This window comes from Musa acuminata, chromosome BXJ1-5, assembly GCF_036884655.1.
Source record: "Musa acuminata AAA Group cultivar baxijiao chromosome BXJ1-5, Cavendish_Baxijiao_AAA, whole genome shotgun sequence".
NCBI classification, from domain to species: Eukaryota; Viridiplantae; Streptophyta; class Magnoliopsida; order Zingiberales; family Musaceae; genus Musa; species Musa acuminata.
This window is the reverse complement of record NC_088331.1, coordinates 10,337,400-10,361,219: the sequence shown is the minus strand read 5'-3', so window position 1 is coordinate 10,361,219 and position 23,820 is coordinate 10,337,400. Positions and strand designations below refer to the sequence as shown.

The 23,820-nt window shown below is 45.2% G+C and overlaps 3 protein-coding genes across 4 annotated transcripts; 2 read left to right on the top strand and 1 right to left on the bottom strand.

The window, feature by feature from the left end:
- The first annotated feature begins 1,701 nt into the window (after positions 1-1,701).
- Positions 1,702-2,678, top strand: LOC103984927 (uncharacterized protein At5g39865-like). The gene has a single exon (XM_009402507.3). It carries the CDS (start codon positions 1,789-1,791, stop codon positions 2,467-2,469), a length of 681 nt encoding a protein of 226 aa, XP_009400782.2. The 5' UTR covers positions 1,702-1,788; the 3' UTR covers positions 2,470-2,678.
- A 284-nt stretch (positions 2,679-2,962) lies between these two features.
- On the bottom strand, positions 2,963-11,389 carry LOC135673745 (uncharacterized). Of its 2 annotated transcripts, none has more exons than XM_065183004.1 (7): positions 11,209-11,389; positions 10,965-11,109; positions 10,629-10,786; positions 4,730-4,814; positions 4,576-4,612; positions 4,357-4,443; positions 2,963-4,278 (listed from the first exon to the last, which is right to left on the bottom strand). In XM_065183004.1, exons 1-7 carry the CDS (start codon positions 11,298-11,300, stop codon positions 3,215-3,217), a joined length of 1,668 nt encoding a protein of 555 aa, XP_065039076.1. In that variant the 5' UTR covers positions 11,301-11,389; the 3' UTR covers positions 2,963-3,214. The 2 variants fall into 2 exon arrangements, with proteins under 2 accessions (XP_065039076.1, XP_065039075.1); XM_065183003.1 differs by having other exon boundaries at positions 4,537-4,612; positions 11,209-11,388.
- A 282-nt stretch (positions 11,390-11,671) lies between these two features.
- On the top strand, positions 11,672-23,353 carry LOC135673744 (SAM50-like protein SPAC17C9.06). Its single transcript, XM_065183002.1, has 4 exons — positions 11,672-12,255; positions 13,574-14,059; positions 22,367-22,900; positions 22,980-23,353. The coding sequence occupies exons 1-4, from the start codon at positions 11,752-11,754 to the stop codon at positions 23,058-23,060; spliced, it is 1,605 nt and encodes a 534-aa protein (XP_065039074.1). The 5' UTR covers positions 11,672-11,751; the 3' UTR covers positions 23,061-23,353.
- The last annotated feature ends 467 nt before the right edge of the window (positions 23,354-23,820 follow it).

Here is a 23,820-nt window from a genome sequence, read left to right as displayed (position 1 = left end):
TTGATTATTGAAATAAAATATTGTAAAACCCTACAGTTGAACTTTAATTTGTCTGAATCCCCACAAATATTAATTATTGACTTTTTAAAAGCTATAAGATTTTGTAAAGTAATTTATATGAGAGATTGTGAGATCTTAAAAGGAAATTATGGAAGTTTTAACATATTTCAAAAATAAAATATGATAAAATATTATTTTTTTCACCTAACCTTTAATTAAGGTTCATGCATCTTAAAAATATCTATATATTTTAAAAAATTATAATATTTATATTAATTTATTATAAAATTTATGGGCAATTGCCTCAAAAAGATCCTTAAAGATCATTTTTTTTTTGTAAAACGCTCCTTATTCATTTATTCTTATAAAAAAACTTTTTAAAAAGGCTAAAATATCCTTGAATTCGGTGAGAATATAACAGGTCGAGTCAAATCGATGAAAAGGTTGATCAATCCCTAAACCGTCAAAAGAACCCCTTATGAATATAATATTTTCCTCCCGAAGCTCAACATTTGAACTCTTCACTCTAACTTCGTATTTACTATTCGTTGACGCTACAGGCATCTTTTCACCTATCAACCTTCGATCTTTGTCTCTGGTCTCCCACAAGGACGCTAAGTAAGAGAAAATGGTTGCAAGATGTCATTTTATAGTTGTCTCCACGAGAACCCTTCAACGTTTGTAAAAATCTCATATTGATATATTTATATAATGAACTATAATATACAAATAATTAAAACAGTTGAGAGGGTGCTTATCCCTAAATTAATTCATCATACAAAATAATTCATCATACCTCTTAAATAAATATTAGTTTTTTGAATCTTAAAACACTCTCTTAAATAACGGTTATTCAAAATAACCTTTGGCTAATAGAATTAGCACTACTATTAGTTTCGTTCTCGTCCACCGAATTGAATCTTAACTCATAGGTTAGAGGACTCACAAACTGATTTGCAAAAGTCATGGATTATCATCTTGGCTATTTTACTTGTAAGACAAATTAAGGTTGTTCAAAATAAAAAAAAAATAAAAAAAATTCTTCTAGGAATAATTCTATATACAAGTCAAACACTTTGTCTAATGACTAGTATTTGTAGGACAGTTATTGTTGTTCAAAATTGAAAAAGAAATTAGTATTAGTACGAGCTACAAAAGATTTTAAAAGCTATTTGGAAGAAATCCCTATAGGGTTCTTCTAGAGATATTATAGAGATAATTATAAAAAAAAACACCTTACGATTACTTTCAATAAGGATCAAAGATAAGGAGACCTCTTCTTTGTGATCACAATCTAACGATCGAAGGTTGATAGGTGAAAGACACCCAAGTCATTAAGTTTTCGGATGAAAAGATTATATGTATCAATTTTTTTTATAATGGTTTAGGATCGGAAGACCTTTTCACTGGTCTGTCCTAACCCATTAAATTCTCATGACCAAATGAAATTCAAGAGTATTTTGATCTTTAAAATTTTTTTAGATAATCATTCAAAATATTTTGGATATTTAGAAGGGTGAAATATTTTTAGATAAACAGGAGACACAAACTCAATTCATTTCCGGATAACTATATATATATATATATATATATATATATATATATATATATATATATATATATATATATATATAGTATTAGTGACTTAATTGCTGTTTGTTTAGTACAACCATTTTAAGAACGGAGGGAAGGAGCACCAAACCCCGTAGTTTCGTACATCCGTCTCTCACGCGTCTCTCGTAAGGTTCGGCTCATCCCCCCTTCCCCTCTCTCTCTTTTCCCCCTATCATGTGGCCACCGTGGGTGAATACCACACGATCCTCCGGCGCTGCCTGCCGTTCGCCCTCCTTCTCGTCCCCCACCCTCAAAGACCTCCACGCCATCCTCGACGATGGCCCCGGAAAGCCCCCCTCCTCCCACGCCCTCCGCCGCATCCTCCACCGAGCCTGCCTTGCCTCCACCGCCCTACGCGCCCTCCGCTCCGCCGCCTCCTCCGACCCCCTAGACCGCCGCCGCCGCGGCGTCTTCGTTCTCTACTTCACCTCCCTCCGAGTCGTCCGCCGCACCTTTGAGGACTGCCGCTCCGTCCGCTCCATCCTCCGGGGCCTCCGCGTCGCCGTCGACGAGCGCGACCTCTCCATGGACCCCCGCTTCCTCGCCGAGCTCCAGGCCGCCCTCGACTGCCCCCAGCCCACCCTCCCCCAGGTCTTCCTCGCCGGCCGATGCCTCGGCGGCGCCGACGAGATCCACGGCCTCCACGAGTCCGGCGAGCTCAAGGCCCTCATCGACGGGCTCGCCCCCGCTACCTCCGTCTGCAACCGCTGCGGCGGCGTGCGCTTCGTTCTCTGCGCCGTCTGCAGTGGCAGCCACAAGCGGTACAGCGACAAGGGCGGCGACTTCCGGGCCTGCGACGAGTGCAACGAGAACGGCCTCGTTCGTTGCCCCGATTGCCTCACGTCAGCCGTCTGATCGAGATCGCAGGGCCGATCCTTCCCCTCCTTTTTCTTGGAAGAACAAACAAGAGAAGGGTTCGTCCCTTTCCCTTTCATGTTTTTCTTATCAAAGGGAAATGGAAGACAGTTGTAATTAGGCATACCGATCACTTAGTTCGTGTGGTGACATTTTGGATCGAAACTGGAGAAAGATCCCATTAACAAGTAATACATTCTCTTTACTCACTGCTTTGTCAAATCAAATCTTTGTTGTGGTTCTTCTTCTTCTCTGCGTTGGTTTTGATCTGGGATGGGTCATGGTGATGAACGATAGGCAAATCGATCAATGGTGAAGCCCCACAGAGAATGCCTATCTCCCATTTGTCATTATGTCACAGAGGCTTCTGATGAAGTTAGATGGAAGAATCGGATTTCATGATGCACAGCCCAATTGGGTTCAAGTAACTCTGCTCTTTCATTAGAGTTCACTGTATCAGATAAAAAAAAACACCAAAGCATCTATGACTCCATTCACAGGTTCAACAATTGGATAAAAATGATCCACAAAAACATAATGGTCATATTTGGTAACTCATCAACTGAAAATTTCACATCAAACTCTGCACAGATTTCTGGAATTTAGTAGGAAAAATTCCAGAATCCACTTACCCATGGGTAGAGTTATCGATACATCTTCCCCAATTTTAGCTGGTAGATCAAGGAATCTTCATGAGGCAAAATGTTGTTGGACCAAACATGTCCAATCATGTACCCTAATCTAGTCAGAAGTCCAAAGGCTGTCCAAACATTTCATTGATTTCGGCCATAGCCTCCTTGGTAAAAATGGTTGGCTCAAATAGATCACCATTTTCACAAAAGTTTTCAGGTGGAGCATTGTTTTCTGGATCTTCCATGTCATCATCGGCCAATATTGAGAATCCTTCACAAGATACAGCAAATCTATCACAAGCTGGTTTCTTATCTGAACACACGAACCCTGGCTTCTTCTTTGGTTTGTCGCTGTTAAAGAAATCCAATGGCTTCCCAAACATGCTGTTTATATCATCCATAGCTTCCTTCAGGTTGATGGTTGGATCTACCAAACCATGGTGGCATGCATTTTCCACTTTGGGTTCACCAAGAACAGTTGATCCGACAAATCTGTGAACAATAGTCTCTTCGTGTAATCCCGGGATGATCATTTTGGAATTGCCATAGCTGCTAGAAGCCGGATCATGTTGTTTTGAACAAATGGAAGCATTAGCAATTGGTGGCTTGGCAACTTCAATCTGCCTATCAATCACCTCATCAACTTCATCATCATCAGCCAATATTTTGAACTCTCTGAGAAATGGCTTCTGTACTTCTGTTTTCCTTTGGTTCTTCAGGGCTTCCGGAAAGAAAGCTTCTCCATGCTTATTGGACCGCAGGTTTGGAAGATCACTAACACCACACTGCTCATTCCTTGTGGGGCAAGAACCAAAGTTTGGTCCATCACCAAAATCGTCATCAATGAACACTTCAAACCCATTGGTATGCAGAATAGCCTTTGGTTTACTTGATCTTCTTTTAACCATGATCTCTGGCTCTATTGGCTCCCGAAACATGCTACCGATGGCATTCATAGCCTCCTTCATGTTGATGGTGGGATCCACAAGTCCGTGATGGCAAGCATCTTCTGCTTCAGACCTTCCAACTATTGCAGAGTCTACAAACTTCACCACTACTGTGTCATCAGTATCATGTGGAATTTGTTTTTCCCAATCAACAACAGGATAATCTCTGTGTTTAGATGATCTTCCAAGAACTGCTGATCCTCGAACTTTACATCTTGGTTTGCTGGAACCTGTACAGCTATCTTGGATAAATTTTGGATGTCCTGATAGAATAATGTTATCAATCATATTGCCAGAATTGGAAATACCTTCAATATGATGAGGTTTCTGTGAAGCATCCTCTGCATCAACTATTTGAACTTTATCATCAACTATTTCCTTCTTCTCTGTAATCCCTGCCATAAATTACCCTAAGCTCCATAAACAAACCAAGATGACATTAGAAATTTTCAAAAGAGCTACTTTTTTAGACAGGATACTAGTCCAACCTTCCTGGTCAGTAATACTTTCTTTGCTCATATGAGTACCTTTCAATGTTAAGCATCTTTTATTGGACACCACCTCCTGCAGCAGTTAAAATACATTTATAAGCAGCTGATGTACATTAGGAAAACAAAAGAAACAAAAAAAGGAAACCAAGAGCCACTACTGAGTTACAAGTCCATGAGAAAACAAGTATACTTTAGCTTTTCTTTTCTTGTACAACTCCATTCGATGAAGAAACTGCTCATATGATTTTTGCAACTCACCGGCAGGCTCTGCAAGGCTATATGAAAGTTTTGTGTGAAAGAATTACATGAATTTATAACAAAATAACAGAACTACATTCATTAAACTTTTCAAATGCACCAGAACTAAACCATGAATTCTTGGATGGAGATCATTCCTAAGACCATCATAACTGACTCATGTTTGTCACATGCCAATATATATAGTTCATTTTGAGTATCAGACCAGACAAATATAACATTTTGTTGCCTATTGAGGCTTCTTGTAAACACATCTTCAAATATTTTGCATTTCCATGTTTTTCATACTAACTCAAAACATAGTACAATATAGTATGCAATTTCGAATGGTATTCAATTTCTCATATAATATACAATATAATAGTACAATTTCTCACATTGATCAAAATATGGTATGCAATTTCGAATGGTACTGCCTGGTACGGGCAGTACGTACCGGTCCGACAGCATACCGGTACGCAGACCGCCTGCTACCGGACGGAACGTGCTACAGTAAGAGGAAAAAAATATATAAAATCGCTTGGTACGTCCTAGTGTACCGCTCTGTCACGACCTTAGCTGGTTTTGCCTAAGGCGTGCGGCACCCTCGCGCGTCCGTCCGCAAAGGTCAGCCTCCCCGAAGCCTCCCATTGTCCCTTAGGACCAACAAAAGAGAGAACGGGTTAAAGAGAACGCCTCAATCGGGATCCACAAGCAAACATGTCCGAAAAACACTTCATAGACAATGCAAATTACAAACAGACTTTACAAGCTCTGAATAGTTGCACAACAAAGGGTAAAATGGTCCATTACAGACCGAAAAGCTCTCGCACGTGTCCACATGACACAACCTTTATTTACAAGCCTAAAGAGGCCACCAACCCAACTAACATGGGACTATTTAGCCTTCGGCCGCCCCTCTACCTGCTGTACAAGGCATGAACATGCCAAAAGACAACGGACAGACATAAGCATTACATCCAACATCTTGTTTAGAAGTTTGTCCGTTACATTCTCCCCCACTTATCCCTTCGACGTCCTCGTCGAAGCCTTTGTGAACACTGCAACTCTTCGCCTTTGCTGAGTCTTCAATCTTCTGCTCTAGCTGCAATGCGCCTCCTGGCTCCCAGCTGCTCTCCGCTGCTGTTTCTGAGTAGTCGAACCTTTGATCCGCCATGCTGCTTCAACTCGCCAATGACTCTGACTCTGGTGTGGGGTTGGCTGAGTTGTATTGATCCTCGTTGATTCCTGCGGATCCACCAAATGAAGGAAAAGACCATCCTTACTGCGCCAGTCTCTCAAAATTTCCACATGCTGCTTGAACTGGGTGGATGCTTGTTGGAGCTTTAACGAGCATCGCCTCGCAAACTTCTAAAGTTTTGGGTCCTTCCTCCACAAAATCTGCTCATTGACTCTTCTTTCAGTTAGTTGTCACATCCAAGTAGGTTCGCATCACTTCCGCTTTCGATTGGCATTTCGTTGGGAAATGAGGCGGACAATCTACTCTCAGTAGCACTGATCACCGTTGGTGAGGATTTGACAACTATTGTCTTCCATTATCTTCGAAGGGTCTTTGAACTTATGCAGAGCTCCTCTGCTGGATAGATAAGAGAACTGGGGTACTCAGTTTCACCCATTCTCTTAAGAATTGAGAAGGCAGAGGTTACTTGACTTCGCCCACCTCCTCGAGGTTGTACTTCATGCATCAAGCTGGTTACTGGCCTTCGCCTGCTCTTTGCTCACACTTCTGAAGCACTTGAAGTGTTTGCACTCCTTGCGTTGAGTTAGCTACTGTGATTCACCTTCTCAATGCCATTGAACTCCTGGAATGCAGGAAGTTTTCACCCCAACTTGGAGTAATTCTCTGATAGATGAGGTCGCCTCTGGGATTGTACCGTCTTCTCCATCAACCCTGCCGCCTACTCCACTGAGTAGCAAAGGTACAGCACCGTGTACTGCTTGCTTCGTTCCTTGGTCGTGCACTCTTGCATGACCTGAAGTCCTTCACTTACGGCTATCTTGATGAGAAACTTGTTGACACCGGTCTTACGAAGTTTCTTGGCCTCTGCCCTTCAGCCTTGTCTCGGTACTTGGAGATTGCCTCTGCATGCTCCACCTCCTCGGCCCCTTTCACGACCAAGCGCTCTCCCTCCATGAGAGCAAGGGATCAATGACTTGCACGGAAGTCCCGCCTCTGCGGTACCATGGCGCTGCCATGCCCATGGCCCTACTATCCATCGCCTCGCATCTGTATCCCTTTTCTGCATGATCAGTAGAAATGTCTCTGTGGCACTCCTCTGAGTCCACCTCCATTCCGACTGATGCTTGATTTTGGGTAGCTAAGTCCCTCTGGACTCGTCGTCGCTTCCTCGCCCCTTTCGACCCCCTGCTTCAACACCACTGTGTTCTCCAAGCAGTCCGTTTGGTCGATGGAAAGACAGACTGCAACTCCCATGCATGGCCTCTGCCATCACATTGTAGAGTTTGCACCGATTCTGTTCTCCTTAGCTTCCTTGGTAGCAACGTTCGCTTACTCGACCTTGTCCTCTGACTTGTCGGGCTCCCTTAAGCGAATATGAGCTCTGGAGAAGTCCAACTCTCTAGCTGCTTCGATCATACCTCTGCATGATCAAGTCCCTCCCATGGAACTCACTGGTACTTGCATTCGAACTTTTCCCTTGGTGGAACCCAGCCCCCATATGCTGATGACCAAGGTTTTCATCCGATGCAAAATTCGGTGCACGCCCGGAAGACCCGCCTCTGCGGTACCATGGCCTTAACTCCTTGAATCCATAGTCCTTCTTGTCGTCGTGTTGTTCACCAAAGCGGAGCTCCCAGTAGCTCCCGATCATACCTCCATATGATCTCATCCCTCACGGGACTATGTCGTGTGTGTCGCATTGCCACGAACTGTTCCACCGCGATCCGCTGCACCATGTCGCCTCCTGGTGACATCTCCATTACATTCTGATCTTTGTGGAATAAACTCGAATTGTGAACCCTCCATGTGTGGCCTCTGCCAATACATCGCAGGGTCTCCTCCACCTTCGATTTTGTTCACTCCTTTAGCAATCGACCTTCATCCACCCACTCCTGGGTCACACCTAGATGAAGCACCTCTCTAGGACAGTCCGTCGCCTAGTAGCTCCCGAAGTCCACCGACTTCACTGTAGTTTGTGCACCATTGTCTGGATCCTGGGCCTCTGCCCCTACCAGCAAACTCTCCGCTACGCACTGCTTCCTTCATGGCAACTTGAATGGCAACACTGTGGCATATTCTTCAAGAGTACCCGCCTCTGCGTCCTCTTGCCCCGTGCTAAGGCCTTCTGAACCCAACTTCGCCTCCGCAAATTGAGTCGCCTTAGTTCCTCCATCAAATGCTCCTCCGAGATAAGGTGCATGTGCCCAGAAGCTCCCTTCGTCTTTGGCACCATGCAAGATGAGTCCGCTCCGTCAGAATGAAGGACCCATGGAACAACATGATCCTACCCTTGCCTCTGCAAGAGTTCATGTCTTTGACCTCGGTCTAAGGAAAGCACTGTGCTTCTGCTCCATGTTCCAACTTCTCTGCTGGCTCCCTTCATGCGGCTTGGGTACTTCGCCAAGTTACACCCAAGTTGCTCCGCTCCTCGTTTTTGCATTGAGTCGATGGTGGTCCTCGCGCCCACCATTCCACGGGTCAGCCCTCTCTTGAGTTCGATCTCCACATCGACTCCAAGTGTGCCTTCATTTAAGTTGTTTTAGGTCGCTCCCCCACTTGATCTCGCAATGCATCCACCAATGCATTCTCTCGACGAGATCATGCGACAACTCCTCGCCGCTTGCTCAGTCCACCGAGCTTCGTGGAGTTGTTGTTTGTGAGGTACTCCTCCTCAACATGTGAAGTCCGTCTCACATGATTCTCCATCTGGAGTGCCGAGACTTATCTCTCCTAGATAACTGTCCCGTTGGAGCAACATCTCTCTTCGTTTCGGAGACCACCATCCCCTTGGACTACTCCGATCTGCTGAACAAACTGTGCATTGTTCTGCCTCTTGCAAACGCACTTGCTAGATTGCGCCTCCACGTCAATACAGCCACCGCCGCACCCCTCAAGGCCTAGCAACGTGCTAAACTCGTTGCACACTTCAGCCTCCTCCGGACGTATCCTTCACATGACGAAGAGAAAGTTTCAATGCTCTATGGCGCCGAGTCTCGATCGCCTTGGGATGGCCACGAACATTCCATCGTCCGCATACAAGCCCATGCATGAGTACCAAATTCTTCGAGTTAGTAATTCCCCTCACCTCTGTGAGCTTTGCATAACTCTTTTGGTCGTTGAACAACTCATTCCACCTTGGATGGTCTCATTCTTGCCAAGCGCCTCGCTTGCCTAGAGCACCATCAAGTATAGTTGTCAACGTTGAGCCGTAGCTCAAACTCAGCCATCCCAACCTTTGTGCGCTCCGCATTCTTCCAAGCTTGCCTGTTCTCGTGGTGCCTCTTGCGCGAAGGGTTGGCCATTCCTCAAAATGCCAATGTTAGATGCCCGCTCCTCTGAGCGACTCTTTTCCCTACATCTCCATGCCCGTTTTCCCTCAAACGGTCGCGCGTGTGCTGACTGCCCTCAACGTAGCCCCGCTAGGTCCCCCACGTTTGCATGTCAAGTGTTTCTATGAGTGCTTGTCCCGCTCTGATACCATAATATCACGACCTTAGCTGGTTTTGCCTAAGGCGTGCGGCACCCTCGCGCGTCCGTCCGCAAAGGTCAGCCTCCCCGAAGCCTCCCATTGTCCCTTAGGACAAACAAAAGAGAGAACGGGTTAAAGAGAACGCCTCAATCGGGATCCACAAGCAAACATGTCCGAAAAACACTTCATAGACAATGTAAATTACAAACAGACTTTACAAGCTCTGAATAGTTGCACAACAAAGGGTAAAATGGTCCATTACAGACCGAAAAGCTCTCGCACGTGTCCACATGACACAACCTTTATTTACAAGCCTAAAGAGGCCACCAACCCAACTAACATGGGACTATTTAGCCTTCGGCCGCCCCTCTACCTGCTGTACAAGGCATGAACTTGCCAAAAGACAACGAACAGACATAAGCATTACATCCAACATCTTGTTTAGAAGTTTGTCCGTTACAGCTCGGTACATGGTACCATACCGTACCGAGCCAACCTCGAAATACCGGTACGGTACGGTACGGTATTGCATACCTTACAATATACAATCTAGTGAAACTATTTCACATAATGCCTTTGTATCTCCTTTGTGTCCTATGACAATTGGATACTCATTTGAATCTGATTCTGAAGTTTAGACCGATGCAGCACTAGTTAACATTCAAAGGGAGGCTATAGTAAAGAAGTGTTTCATTTCACCAAAACATACTGCATCAACTCAGATGAAGGGAAGATTACGAGCAAAGCCTCGTAGCACAATAACTAATGAACCAATCTATGCTAATCAAAATAGAACTTTTTGGATGTAGGCATTTTTCCTCTGCAATTTGCTTAGTGCATGGTCCAGACTACTTAGCAATACATCTTAGGTGAGGTCCATTGGAGTGAAAGTTTGGATTCCATAAAAAAAGAGAAAAATAGGAATGACAAACTAGCTGACAAATTCAAGTAGCATCCTGTGCACGACATTAAGTAGCATCCTGCATAAGTACACTACAAAATAAATAGTTCTTCACTAGCTCTAGATAGAATAAGCATGTTAGTGTAGCATACAACACAGAAAGAAATTTGATCAGCATATAAAAATGAAGTTGATTTAGTTGATTTGTCATGCACACAATACTGTGCCTTGGCATAGTACAAATATAGACCATAGAAATAACAAGAGAATAAAATTCTTACTTTTGAACACCCACATGGTACATCTTCTCCGCTTCTGTGAACTTCTTCTGCTTCTCATAGTACAAAGCATACGCCAAATAGAACATCGCTCGTTTCAATCCAATACCGTTCGTCTCCATCTTCCTCAAAAGCACCTTGGCATCATCCACGTAATCCATCTGACGCAAGCCACAAAACCAACAAGTCGTGAGACGGCCATGTTCCATTTAAGAATCCATCAGCAATAGCAGCTAGATCGACTATAAGAAGCGAAGGAGGGATATAAAAGAAAAGAAATAAAAAGCCCTAAATGACATCAGGTCTGAAGCTTGTTCATTCATCTAACATCTGCGTTACCAGTTCGATCCAGACGCGGAGGTATCGAGCGTCATTGCGGTATCTGCGATCGGATTCAAAAGTCTGGGCGCACTTCTGCAGGAATCTCGGCAGCTTCTCTTTCAAGATTCGAGGAGGCAAAGATTCCTTCATCCTCCGAATGCCGCTGCAGCAGAGATTGGATGAGACCATCATAAGCACAGGAGACGGAACATCTGAGTCAGTTCAAAATCTAATCTTTTCTTTGCAAAGGGGGTTTTCTTACTGAAGCCAAGGGCGGAGAGGATCACGGCCGTCATAGTTCTTGATGTCGGATACGAGCGAGGAGAGGAGTTGCTTCTGGAAGTCGTCCGCCATGGATTGCCCCTTTCCCTGCCCTCCTCTTTTCGGTGGGGGGCGAGAAAGGGGGGGAAGGGTTTGAACGGTGAAGGGGGAAAGAAGGCGCTACTGCTTATAGTCTTGTTAGGTTAGGCTTGGGCTTAATGTCGAGCTTGATCATTGCATTGGGCTTAGTCACAGAGTATGTGCGAAGACCAAATTGCCGACCGCAATCAGAAGAAGAAGCGCAATGCCCTTGTTTATGATTTTAGAAGTGTTTTTAGATTTTCTAGATCAAACACGTTTTCATTAAACACAGAAACAACGAAAACATTTTTAATCAGTCACGTCTTATATCTTCGGTTTCCGACGATTTATTTTTAGAAACAAAAAAGGCAACACATGCGGGACCTTCAAACGCAGGCCGATCTGTGTCACTTCGGTCTCACTAAACCCAAACCAGAGCCTCTCTCTCTTTCCTGCCCCCCTCATGGCGACCCCCTCCGACTCCGAAGCCGGCCCGAACCCTAAGCCCGTCGAAGAATTGGAGACTGAGAGTGCTACTAACGATGAACACCAAGGCGAGGACGAAGACGAGATCGAGGAGGAGGGCGACGAGGAGGAGGAGGCGGAGGAAGACGAAACTCCCGCTGCCCAGAGGGAGAATATCAATCGCCTCTTCCGCCGCCTCTCCGGGGGCCCCGTCCGCCTCCGCGTCCAAGACATCATCATCCGGGGCAACACCAAGACCAAGGACGCCCTCATCGAAGCCGAGGTCCTCGATGCCTTCCGCTCCGCCTGCTCCATGCAGGAGCTCATCCAGGCTGCTGGCCTCGCCAACACGCGCCTCCGCCAGTTGGATATCTTCGACTCGGTTTCCATTACGCTCGATTCCGGCCCCTCCGAGCTCCCTGGCACCGCCAATGTCGTCATTGATGTCGTAGAGGCCAGGAATCCGCTGACTGGTGAATTCGGGGCATATTCAAAGCCAGAGGTGAGATCCTCGATCTGTTTATTGTTTATCTTATTTGCCCGTTCCCGTCACATCTTCCTTATAGAAGTAGATTGTATGACAGTGTAGTCACATTCACTGACTTCTAATTGGCAATCCTTCTCTTAAACAAGAAATATACAATAGGGATCGAGGAAGTATTGTTGAGCTTCTCACAAATACGAGTAACTGAAACGATGCTGGTTATGAGAGATTCTTAACAAGTCTTGCGATACAAGAGATTACTAAATGTATTGGAGATAATTATATGTATTGGATGTTAAGAGTAGAAATTGGAATTGAATAGAAAGTGTAATAATAAAAGACAATATTTGTGAAACTCACGATAAACAATACTATTATTTAGATGATGTTAGTATGTTTACATAAACTCGTAACTCCCCTTAACGTCATATTTGTGAATCACCAAACAACTTTAGAACATTGTTTTCTTATTTTTTGAAGGACTCTTTAGTGATCTCTTGTAGATTTGGATTTAATCTGGCAATATTTGATTGAGAATATGTTTTAATAACCATAAATTTTTTATTTCATAATTCTTAAAGCTACATTTTAATCAACTATTGTATCTCTGAAAAAAATAAAATTGTAATCAACTGAAAAAACAAGATTAGCTGAACATGATAACTATATAGATATGACTCAACCTCATCTTATTGCATACATACTTTATCTCTGTATAAAATTTTGGAACTAACAGATATGTTCTTGAAGTTAGCTATTGCCTTTAGACTGTCAGACATCTACCACTAGGGTGCAAAATGTGTCGAATCTAATGACCCACTTCAAACCAATCTGGTTTGACTATGAACTAGTTAAGAGTTAATGAGCCAAATACTTGTTTTAAAATTGATTGTTTCCACACGAATGAGTCCATCTGACCTAGGATTGGGTTAGATTGCCTGTTTTGACTATTCCAAATGTACATTTTCTAACCTTTACGACCTCTCAAAAGAAAATAAGAAGATAAAAAAGAAAATGTAGGAAAACAGTTTTCCAGGTGCCCAACGATAAGATAAGGATGGGGGAAAATGGTAGTGACACTGTTCTCAGTTTTCCACCGACCAGATATGCTGCCAGCTAACATTGAAGAAGAGGAGGAGAGGAGGTGGGGAAGAGGAATAGGAGAAGATGCAGCTCAATCTGCGAATGACCAATATGCAAAGAGGAAGAGTGTTGAGGATTGTCTCCTCCCAGAGAAAGCTACTTTCTATGAGGGAGAGAGAGGTGCCTCTAACAAGAGACCAAAGAACCTTGTTCCAATAATAAATTAATTATTTCATTGTTATGGCTTTTGCAGGCTAGATCTTGGTCACTTGAAGGATCACTGAAGCTCAAAAACTTGTTTGGCTATGGTGATATTTGGGATGCTTCTGGGGCTTATGGTTTTGGTCAAACATCAGAGATAAGTGCTGGAGTGTCGTTGCCCAGATTCAAAGCAATCTCAACTCCTCTTACGACTCGGGTGTCATTACTCTCTCAAGATTGGTTAAAGTTTTCATCATACAAGGAACGCCTATTGGGTCTTTCTGTTGGTTTGATATCAACCGGAAACCATGACCTGGCTTACAATCTTACATGGCGTAACTTATCCGATCCATCGCACATGTCATCCAAAACAATACGGAGACAGTTAGGACATAGTCTTCTTTCCTCTTTAAAATACACATACAGGATTGACCATAGAGATTCTAATCTGAGGCCAACACGTGGGTATGCTTTCCTTTCAACTTCTCAATTTGGTGGTCTTGGACCAGATAGTAGGATCGTACGATTTATCAGACAGGTACTATCTCTTAACTTTTCATGTTTGATTAAGAAGGAATTTAATCAACTTATTGAATTTTGATAGCTTGTACTAATATTTAGTTTTACTATACAGTTGAACTGGTAAGCTCTCTTTGATGTTCCCAGTGGTTTAGAGTCTTGATTCAACTGTAAAAATTGTCATTCTAATTGTCTCATTTCTATCATTTAGTTATAGTGCATGAGAACATGGTAGTTGCTGTAGTTATATGTTGGGTCTATTTTAACAGCGTGATGTGCTACTTTAGATTGCAAACATTGCAATTTTCTTGCAATATGCTGTCACAGTTGGTTGTTGAATAAATAGCATGAATTTTGGTGTAGAATGATCATAAGTACTACAATGTATTGATGCTAAGGTTTAAATGGATCGTAGATCCAGCTTTGTTTTGTTTTTTTGTACTTCTCCGCTCTATGTTGGTAGAAAAGACAATCAGTTACCATAGTTCCTAAAAATTATACTTGAAAAGGTGTGCGTTGTACTTTATAAGGTTATTAGAGGAATAAAAGACAATAAAATTGTAGCACATAGCTGATCTATGTTAAATTTTTGGCTTTTTTGGTCCTGGAAGTACGTTAGCAAAATTTTGACTATTCCAGGTGCTTATCAATGTATGATATTGTTACTACACTCAATAAGCCAAAGTCTTTGACCGCAAAACTTTTTAACGAGGACATCCTCTAGTTAGTTCCTATCATTTAAGGGATAAGCATGTGACTGGTAGCAAAGTATTGGAACCAGCTAGTTTTGTCAGGACCTGTGTGTCTCACTTATTGTATTAACAGACTGATCAGGTGAAACTTTATGTGAGCTTCATAATGGAAATATGAGTCCTGGTTATGTTTCCGCAGAACTCTCTTGCTTATACTTATCTGTTCTGTAGGTGAACTACATGCCTGATTAATCCTGTAGTCCCATTTCCTTTTTCCATTCTAATTGTTCATTCTTTGTCCTCTCTGAAACTCAACCACTGGGCTCCTGAGCTATGATTACCACCATGCAGAATTTGCCCCACCAAAAGGCAGAGAAAAAGGAAGAAGCACACAAAACAATTGTTTGCAACTTGTTTTCCCACCACCTTTTTCCTTTTCCTTTTGTTTTTCCCTCTGTTTGGTATCCTTATATTACTTTGTTAAGATTAATGCTTTGAACTTAAAAAGATTTCTGTAGAATGAATATTGGTATATAACTGTGTTTTTTGTCTAGATTCTTTGTTCTCAATCACCCCTCAATGAGTGCATCATAAATGAACAATCCTACCCACATGAGTGTAATTAATATTGTGTATCATTAATGACTGTTTGTCAACATTCATATTCCTTTCTATGATTTCAGTTTTGTTCAAAGCCACCGTTGCGGAAGCATGAAGGTTCATTAATTTGTTTACCGGATTGTCACGACCTTAGCTGGAATTGCCTAAGGCGTGCGGCACCCTTGCGGCCAAAGACGCGAACTTAGCATGCGTTGCCTAAGTCGTGAGTTACCTTTGTGGCAAAGACGCGAACTTAGCTTGCGTTGCCTAAGTCGCGCTTCGCCCTTGCGATATTGCTCCGCAAGGATCAGCCCACTTTGTAACCTCTCGCAGGTCCCGAAGGACCTGTAAAAGAGAAAGTTGGTTAGTTCGAAAGAACGAGCAACGGACAAGTCCCGAAGTCTCGCGAAAAGGGGAAGCTTTACAAGCAATTCGACGAACACCTTGTGTGCACAAGAGAAAAGAGGGAGAGGGAGAAAAACAAGGCTTTCAAGGATGAACGAACAGCTGCAAGCCCACAAACAGCCGCTCACCTGGTCCCGGGCGCGAAGATAAGTTCCCGTAAAGGTCACGTGCGAACTTGCGAAAGAGAGTTCAACCGAAGCCCCATCCAGCCCTGTGCCACCCGGGGGGTTCTAGGGGTCTAAGATGGCTGACATTTTGGTGAGCGGAGGCAGTTCTCCGCAACCCTCCCGCGGCACGCGAAAACGGAGCTGTTTTGCTCGGTTCGGTGAGCGGTCGCTTTGTAACGCCGCAGCTTGTTCGAACTTACATATTTACAAGCAAAATCACCCAAAACCAAGAGAAAACATGTTGTCAAGCAGCTGTACATGCAGGTGTGAGCGACGAACGGTTCGTTGAACGGAGTTGTTGCGGGTGCGCGACGACCGTTCGTGACATTCTCCCCCACTTAAACTGTCGACGCCCTCGTCGACTCTTGTTGGTAATTGTTGATGACTTCTTCTTCATGTCGCAGGGCGTCTTCAGGCTCCCAACTGGCTTCAGTTCGGGGAAGCTTTCGCCACTTCACCAAGTACTCTGTCTGCTCAGCTCCGTTGGGTAGCTTTATCTTGCGGTCCGCCAGAATGGTTTCCACTCGCTTCTCGTAGGAGGCTGTGATGGGAGGTAGCCGAGTTGGAACACTTCGGAAAGCATCTTGCGGATCCGAGTGGTAGGCCTTTAGGTTGCTGGCGTGAAGAACGTTGTGAATTTTGAACCACGCCGGCAGCTGCAACTTGTAAGAGACGTTGCCTACCCTGCTGATGATTGGGAAGGGTCCTTCATACTTGCGCACCAATCCTTTGTGGACTTTGTTCCTAAAGAATTGGAGTGATGCTGGTTGGAGCTTTACCAACACCAAATCGCCAACTTTGAACTCTTGCGGTCGCCTTCCCAAGTTGGCCCACTTCTTCATCCTTTTTGCCGCCTTCTCCAAATAAGCCCGCACAATATCTGCATTTCGATGCCACTCCTTTGCGAAATGATAGGCTGATGGACTACTCCCAGTATACCCAATTACCATGGTGTGCGGAGTCGACGGTTATTGTCCTGTGATAATTTCGAAGGGGCTTTTGTTGGATGCAGAGCTCCGTTGCAAGTTGTAGGAGAATTGGGCAATGTCTAACAGCTTCACCCAATCTCGTTGATTGGCACTCACGTAGTGCCGAAGATATTGCTCCAAGAGTGAATTTATTCTTTCAGTCTGACCATCCGTCTGGGGGTGGAGGCTTGTAGAGAAGTATAACTTTGACCCCAACAATTTGAACAGCTCGGTCCAAAATCGTCACAGGAACCGAGCGTCTCGATCGCTAATGATATTGTGCGGGACTCCCCAATACTTCACTACATACTTCATCATCAGCTTGGCCGCCTCCTCTGCTGAACAGTGTAGGGGAGCAGCAATGAAAGTTGCATACTTTGAAAACCGATCAACCACCACGAGTATCGATCCGAGTCCCCCTACAGGTGGCAAGCTTGATATGAAGTCCAAGGAAATGCTCTCCCACGGCCTTTCTGGTACGGGCAACGACTCCAGAAGTCCCACCGGCTTCCGCTGCTCCACCTTGTCTCGTTGGCAAGTAAGGCATGTTCGAACATATTCCTCCACATCAATCCCCATCTTCGACCAGTAGAAGGCCCTCTCCACGAGAGCCAACGTTCTGTGAATGCCTGGGTGTCCAGCCCAAAGGGAATCGTGACACTCTTTTAAGAGCTCATGCCTTAAATTGTCCACTCGGGGAACATACACCCTATTCCCTTTTGTGTAAACAAGTCCCTCCTGGACCCAAAATCGCCGTGCCTTGCCTTCTTTGATGAGCTGCATCAGGATAACTGCCCGGGGGTCACTATACAGTCCATCCCTGATTCGGGAAAGGAAGTTGGAGTGCAACTGACTTGCTTGGCCTCTGCCCTCCAGTTGTACGGCATTCACACATTCCACTTTCTGACTCAGTGCATCGGCCACGACATTCGCCTTCCCAGGCTTGTACTCCATTGCCATATCAAATTCAGCCAGGAAGTCCTGCCATCGCGCTTGCTTTGGGGAGAGCTTCTTCTGAGTTTGGAAATAGCTCAGAGTGATGTTGTCCGTCCTCAGCACAAATCGTGACCCGAGGAGGTAGTGTCGCCAAACTCGTAGACAGTGGATCACTGCTGTCATCTCCTTCTCATGCACTGGATACCGCCGCTCGGTCTCGTTGAGTTTGCGGCTCTCGTAGGCCATCGGATGACCCTCTTGCATGAGTACCCCCCCAATAGCGAAGTCCGAAGCATCTGTATGGACTTCAAAGGGCTCTCCATAGTTCGGCAATTTGAGCACTGGTTCTTCCAGAACAGCAGCCTTTAGATCTTGGAATGCTATCTCACATTTGTCCGACCACTTCCAAGGCTACTCCTTCAGCAACTCCGTCAGTGGGGTTGCCCGCTTCGAATATCCCGCTATGAAGCGTCGATAGTAATTGACGAAACCAAGGATCTCAACTCTGGCACCTTCTTGGGAGTTCGCCATTTCGCAACTGCTTGCACCTTCGACTTATCCATCCGAATGGAACCATCACCGATTCGATGCCCCAAGAATAAGATCTCGGTTTGAGCAAAGTAGCATTTCTCCCTTTTCACGAATAAAGTGTTCTCCCTGAGAACCTTGAAAATCGTCCGTAGGTGCTTGACGTGCTCCTCGAGCGTTTGACTGTAGACGACGATATCGTCCAAGTAGACGACCATGAACTTATCCAAATACTCCTTGAATAGCTGGTTCATGAGAGTACAGAATGTGGCCGGAGCGTTGGTTAAGTCGAAAGGCATCACCAAGAACTCAAACGCTCCATACCTGGTCACACAGGTAGTCTTCGCTTCGTCGCCTTCAGCAATGTGCACCTGCCAATACCCCGACCGAAGGTCGAGTTTTGAGAAATACTTAGCCTTGCCCAATTGGTCGAACAAGTCCGCGATGAGCGGGATGGGATACTTGTTCTTCACTGTTACTTTGTTGAGGGCTCGGTAGTCGACGCATAATCGGAGGCTCCCATCTTGTTTCTTCTGGAAGAGAACTGGAGCTCCGAAATGTGCTTTAGAGCTGCGGATGAGACCACCGCTTAGCAGTTCACCTAACTGCTTCCTGAGTTCTGCCAACTCTGGCGGGGGCATGCGGTAGGGTGGTCTCGCTGGAGGCTTCACTCTTGGCTCCAGCTCGATGCTGTGATCCACGCCTCTGCGTGGTGGAAGAGTCTTCGGCAACTCGGGTGGCATAACATCTTTGAACTCTTTTAGGACGTTTGCCACCATAACAGGTTCTTGAATGGCCTCCTCATTGAGTGGCTCTAGCTTCATAGCAGCCACGAATGTCAATTCGCCTTTTCGCACCCCTTTCTTCAATTGTAATGCCGAAATGTGTTGGGGCTCCTTAGTTTCTCTCCGAGAGACGGGAACCACGCAGGGGTCATCGCCTCCCATCATACATAGGGAGTTCAAGAACGGCATCGGCACCAACTTCGCCGCGTGCATAAACTCCATTCCAAGAATCACTTGGAAGTTATCCAGTGGTACGGCCATCATGTTGGTGTTTCCGCTCCAAGTCCCGATTTTGATGGGAACTCCCTTCGCCAACCCGGAGATTCGCCTGGCCTCCGAGTTCACCGCCTTCATTCGGCTTGGGCTCTTCTCCAAGGTCAACCCAAGTCGTTGTGCTTCGCGATCGGCTATGAAGTTGTGGGTAGCGCCCGTGTCCACCATTGCACGGGTCGTTTGGCCATTTAGCTTGATGTCCACATACATCAGCTCACTACTTCCTGCTTTTTGTGCCTTTGTCTTCATGTTCTCCCCCACTTGACCCCGCATAGCGTTCAACAAACGCATTGCTCCCATTCGGGGTCCTTGCGACTCCTCGTCGTCGCTGCTGGATTCTGAACTGCTTGAACTAAGAGCAACAGCTTTGCCCTTGTCCGATCGGGGAGGGTGGATGGAAGCCGTCAAAGCATTGAGTGCCTGTTTTTGTGGGCACTCCCTTACCATTTGCGGTCCTCCGCACAAGAAGCATCCTCCAGGTTTTGAGGCCTTGCCTTTCGGGTTCGGTCCTTTGTGGGAGCTCTTCTTCTTTTGTTCGCCCCCCGAGCTCCTTCCCTTGAGAATGCTTTGGAGGTCGATTGCCTGAAGATTGTTTCCTTCTTGTTGGGTCTTCAGAAGAAACAAAGTCGGTGAGCCTTTCTGCAGTCGCAATTGCCCCGACCACGTCGGTAACATTCCTTCGATTTAGCTCCTATTGAGCCCATGGTTTCAAACCATCGAGGAAGCTGAACATCTTGTCTTTTTCGGACATGTCCTGTATGTCCAGCATTAGTGCAGAAAATTGTTTCACATAGTCTCGGATGGTGGTACTTTGGCGGAGTTGTCTCAACTTCCTTCGTGCGACGAACTCCGTGTTCTCTGGTAGGAACTGAGTTCTCAACTCCTGCTTCAAGTCCTCCCATGTGTCGACTCGACACCGACCTTGTTGGATCTTCTCCCAATGAGTTCGCCACCAAAGTTTCGTATCTCCGTTCAGATACATTGTTGCTATAAAAACTTTGGTATCTTCAGAATCGGGCCTCGTAGCTCGGAAGTATTGCTCCATGTCGAACAGAAAGTTCTCGAGCTCTTTGGCATCTCTGGCCCCTCCATATCCATGAGGCTCAGGTGCCCTCAAATTTTGTGGCGGTGCAACGCGGGTGTTGCCTCCTCCCGCATTTAGTGTTCTTGTGAGCATGACCACCTTAGCAGTGAGTTCCGCCACAACATCCTGTAAGTGTTGCACGGAGTCTTTGGTGTCATCAGACAGTCGGTCGACTAGGGCCTCGACCTTGTCAATCCTGGACTCCGCTTCCTCTTGCGAGCTCTCTACCCCAACAAGTCTTTGTTGGCCATGGTAGAGTTCCTCCATGCTCGCTTCAAGAACATCCAGGCGGGTTTCCGCCGTCGTGAGTTTTTCCTTATGACTCTTTTTCTTAGTTAGCGCTCCAGATTGCGCTTCCTCCGCTCGCGGAGAGTAGCCAACTTCTCGCTCATCTTGTTCGCTGTCGCGCTCCTCTTGAGCGACTCCAACAGCATGAGAGCGAGTGTGCACATGCAGCCCACCTGCGGCTGCTTGGGGCAAGGGTCCGGCTTGCCCCGTCTTGCTTGATTCGCCACGATGCTTTGCCATGGCGAAGTTGCGAAGTTCGTTCACTGTTCGCTCGAAGTGCTTGCCCGCTCTGATACCACAATGTCACGACCTTAGCTGGAATTGCCTAAGGCGTGCGGCACCCTTGCGGCCAAAGACGCGAACTTAGCTTGCGTTGCCTAAGTCGCGAGTTACCCTTGTGGCAAAGACGCGAACTTAGCTTGCGTTGCCTAAGTCGCGCTTCGCCCTTGCGATATTGCTCCGCAAGGATCAGCCCACTTTGTAACCTCTTGCAGGTCCCGAAGGACCTGTAAAAGAGAAAGTTGGTTAGTTCGAAAGAACGAGCAACGGACAAGTCTCGAAGTCTCGCGAAAAGGGGAAGCTTTACAAGCAATTCGACGAACACCTTGTGTGCACAAGAGAAAAGAGGGAGAGGGAGAAAAACAAGGCTTTCAAGGATGAACGAACAGCTGCAAGCCCACAAACAGCCGCTCACCTGGTCCCGGGCGCGAAGACAAGTTCCCGTAAAGGTCACGTGCGAACTTGCGAAAGAGAGTTCAACGCCCGGTATATAACCGAAGCCTCATCCAGCCCTGTGCCACCCGGGGGGTTCCAGGGGTTTGAGATGGCTGACATTTTGGTCAGCGGAGGCAGTTCTCCGCAACCCTCCCGCGGCACGCGAAAACGGAGCTGTTTTGGGTTGTTTTGGGGCTGTTTTGCTCGGTTCGGTGAGCGGTCGCTTTGTAACGCCGCAGCTTGTTCGAACTTACATATTTACAAGCAAAATGACCCAAAACCAAGAGAAAACATGCTGTCAAGCAGCTGTACATGCAGGTGTGAGCGACGAACGGTTCGTTGAACGGAGTTGTTGCGGGTGCGCGACAACCGTTCGTGACAGGATGTCACTAGGAAAGCTTGTGAAAGCCTGTGATAATATCCATATAAAACTGGCTAGAGGTTTATGTAAAGATGGAAATGTATTCATTTAGAAAAACATTATTTGGTGAGAAGATGGACTCAGAGTTTGCCTGGGAATATGCAGTAAGATGTGACTGCCTTGGTGACCAAACGAGTCATGCTATATAGTGCTATTTTACTGGAGAAGGTGCAGATTTTCTTATTCCATGTTGTAGAAGGAAGAGGTCTACAAGCTTAGGGAGAGCACAGTTGAAAGGATTTGTCCTCTCACAGTGCTGGACTGAACTTTTGATATTAGTTAGTCATTTGAATTATATCTGTATTGATTCTCTTTGTAGGATTAAATTTTTTTTGCAATTAATTGTAGAGAATAACATCAGTCATGTTCTTGGTCAATCATACCATTATTTTTCTCTGTTCAATTTAAATGAAAGATGCATATTTCCCATTAATGTTTGCTTACTTTTTTTTTTTCTCGTTACAGGAGTTTGATGTTAGAGGAGCTTTCCCCTTGGGATTTTACAATGCTGCTGTCAACTTTGGTGTTGCAGCAGGTGCGATAATGCCATGGGGAAGGGGATTTATGGACTCAACATCACCATTACCTGAACGATTTTACATGGGCGGTCATTCTTCTCCTATATGCAGTTTGGGTGGTCCTACTTCTTTGTTGGGGTTTAAGTTAAGAGGAGTAGGCCCAACCGATGAGCGGAGAGCAATTCTTACCAAACATGGTGAAGATGAAGCTACCACTCCTTCTGGAAGGATTGCCTCTCCATGCGGGGACACCATCGGAGGTAATCTTGCAGTTACTGCCTTTGCTGATCTCTCATTTGATCTACCGCTAAAGTTGTTTAGAGAGTCTGGAGTGCACGGTCACATGTTTTTAAACACCGGGAATGTTGTCGATTTGACACCGGCGGAGTTCAAGAATTTCTCGTTTCGGGGATTCTTGGAGACATTTAGGAGCTCAGCCGGATTTGGCATAATCTTCCCCACCAGATTCTTTCGCATGGAGGTTTGTCTCGCTTTGAAATCTAAACAATATAGTGTACCCAATCTTCTATCCTCTTACAAGATGTGGTTTTTGTTTACAGATTAACTACTGTTATATATTGAAACAACTACAGCATGACCATGGAAAGACAGGCATACAATTCAGCTTCTCCACTCCATAGGTTTGCTAGGTAGCTTCAGATTCTTTCACCCTTCGCTAATTGTGCTCCTTTTTTTGTTTGTGTTTTTATTGAGAGGAGAAAGCTTATTTCGAAAGGCAAGAGAAAAAAAAAATTTCCACGGTCAGATAAATTTTCTCGATATGAACCCTTTCCTTTTTCTTTTTTCTTTTGTTATTCCATTTGAACCATTGGTCCTCGATTTTGATAGGATCTTATATGATGATTTTTTTTTAAAAGGTAGCTTTTAAGAAACTTTGTCGGTTGTTTTTTATATATAATTTTCCATTTATTTAGCCTTTTTGTTGGTGAAGAAAGAAAGCTGGGGAATGATCATAAGCTTCTTTTGATGTTTCTCTGGCTGCTGCACTCGTGGAATCACTGGCCACTGGTCCAGAGCTGGCCTTGTTTTGTGATATGTTCCATTTGTGGATGCTTATGAGAGTCGAGGTCTTATCTTTGCATCATGGATGGTGCCCATAGAATCCGAATCCGGGATTAAGGACTCTTGCTAAGTCTTATAACTAGTCTGATCAAAGTTGGGCCATAGCGTTTGGAGGTCATAGATTATGTCACTCGAGATCTTTGTAGAGCGAGTAAAAATTCTCAAAATTTGCTGCATCTTTAGCCCCCAAGCACAAACAAATGCTTCGGTTTTCTGTGCTGGCCCCCCACGTATTGCAACCGTATTTTGTACGCTTTATGATCGATAGCAAATGCGCCCAATACTCGATTGGGCGAGTCTTACGTCAATCTCGGACGC

Coding starts and splice junctions, on each gene's coding strand:
- LOC135673745 (XM_065183003.1), bottom strand. CDS start 11,300: ATGGCGGACGACTTCCAGAAGCAACTCCTCTCCTCGCTCGTATCCGAC. Junction 4,815..10,628: donor TACCATGTGGGTGTTCAAAA/GTAAGAATTTTA, acceptor ACTTTCATATAG/CCTTGCAGAGCCTGCCGGTG. Junction 4,279..4,356: donor GAAACCTCATCATATTGAAG/GTATTTCCAATT, acceptor ATAGCTGTACAG/GTTCCAGCAAACCAAGATGT.
- LOC135673744 (XM_065183002.1), top strand. CDS start 11,752: ATGGCGACCCCCTCCGACTCCGAAGCCGGCCCGAACCCTAAGCCCGTC. Junction 14,060..22,366: donor TCGTACGATTTATCAGACAG/GTACTATCTCTT, acceptor TTCTCGTTACAG/GAGTTTGATGTTAGAGGAGC. Junction 22,901..22,979: donor CCAGATTCTTTCGCATGGAG/GTTTGTCTCGCT, acceptor TTTTGTTTACAG/ATTAACTACTGTTATATATT.
- LOC103984927 (XM_009402507.3), top strand. CDS start 1,789: ATGTGGCCACCGTGGGTGAATACCACACGATCCTCCGGCGCTGCCTGC.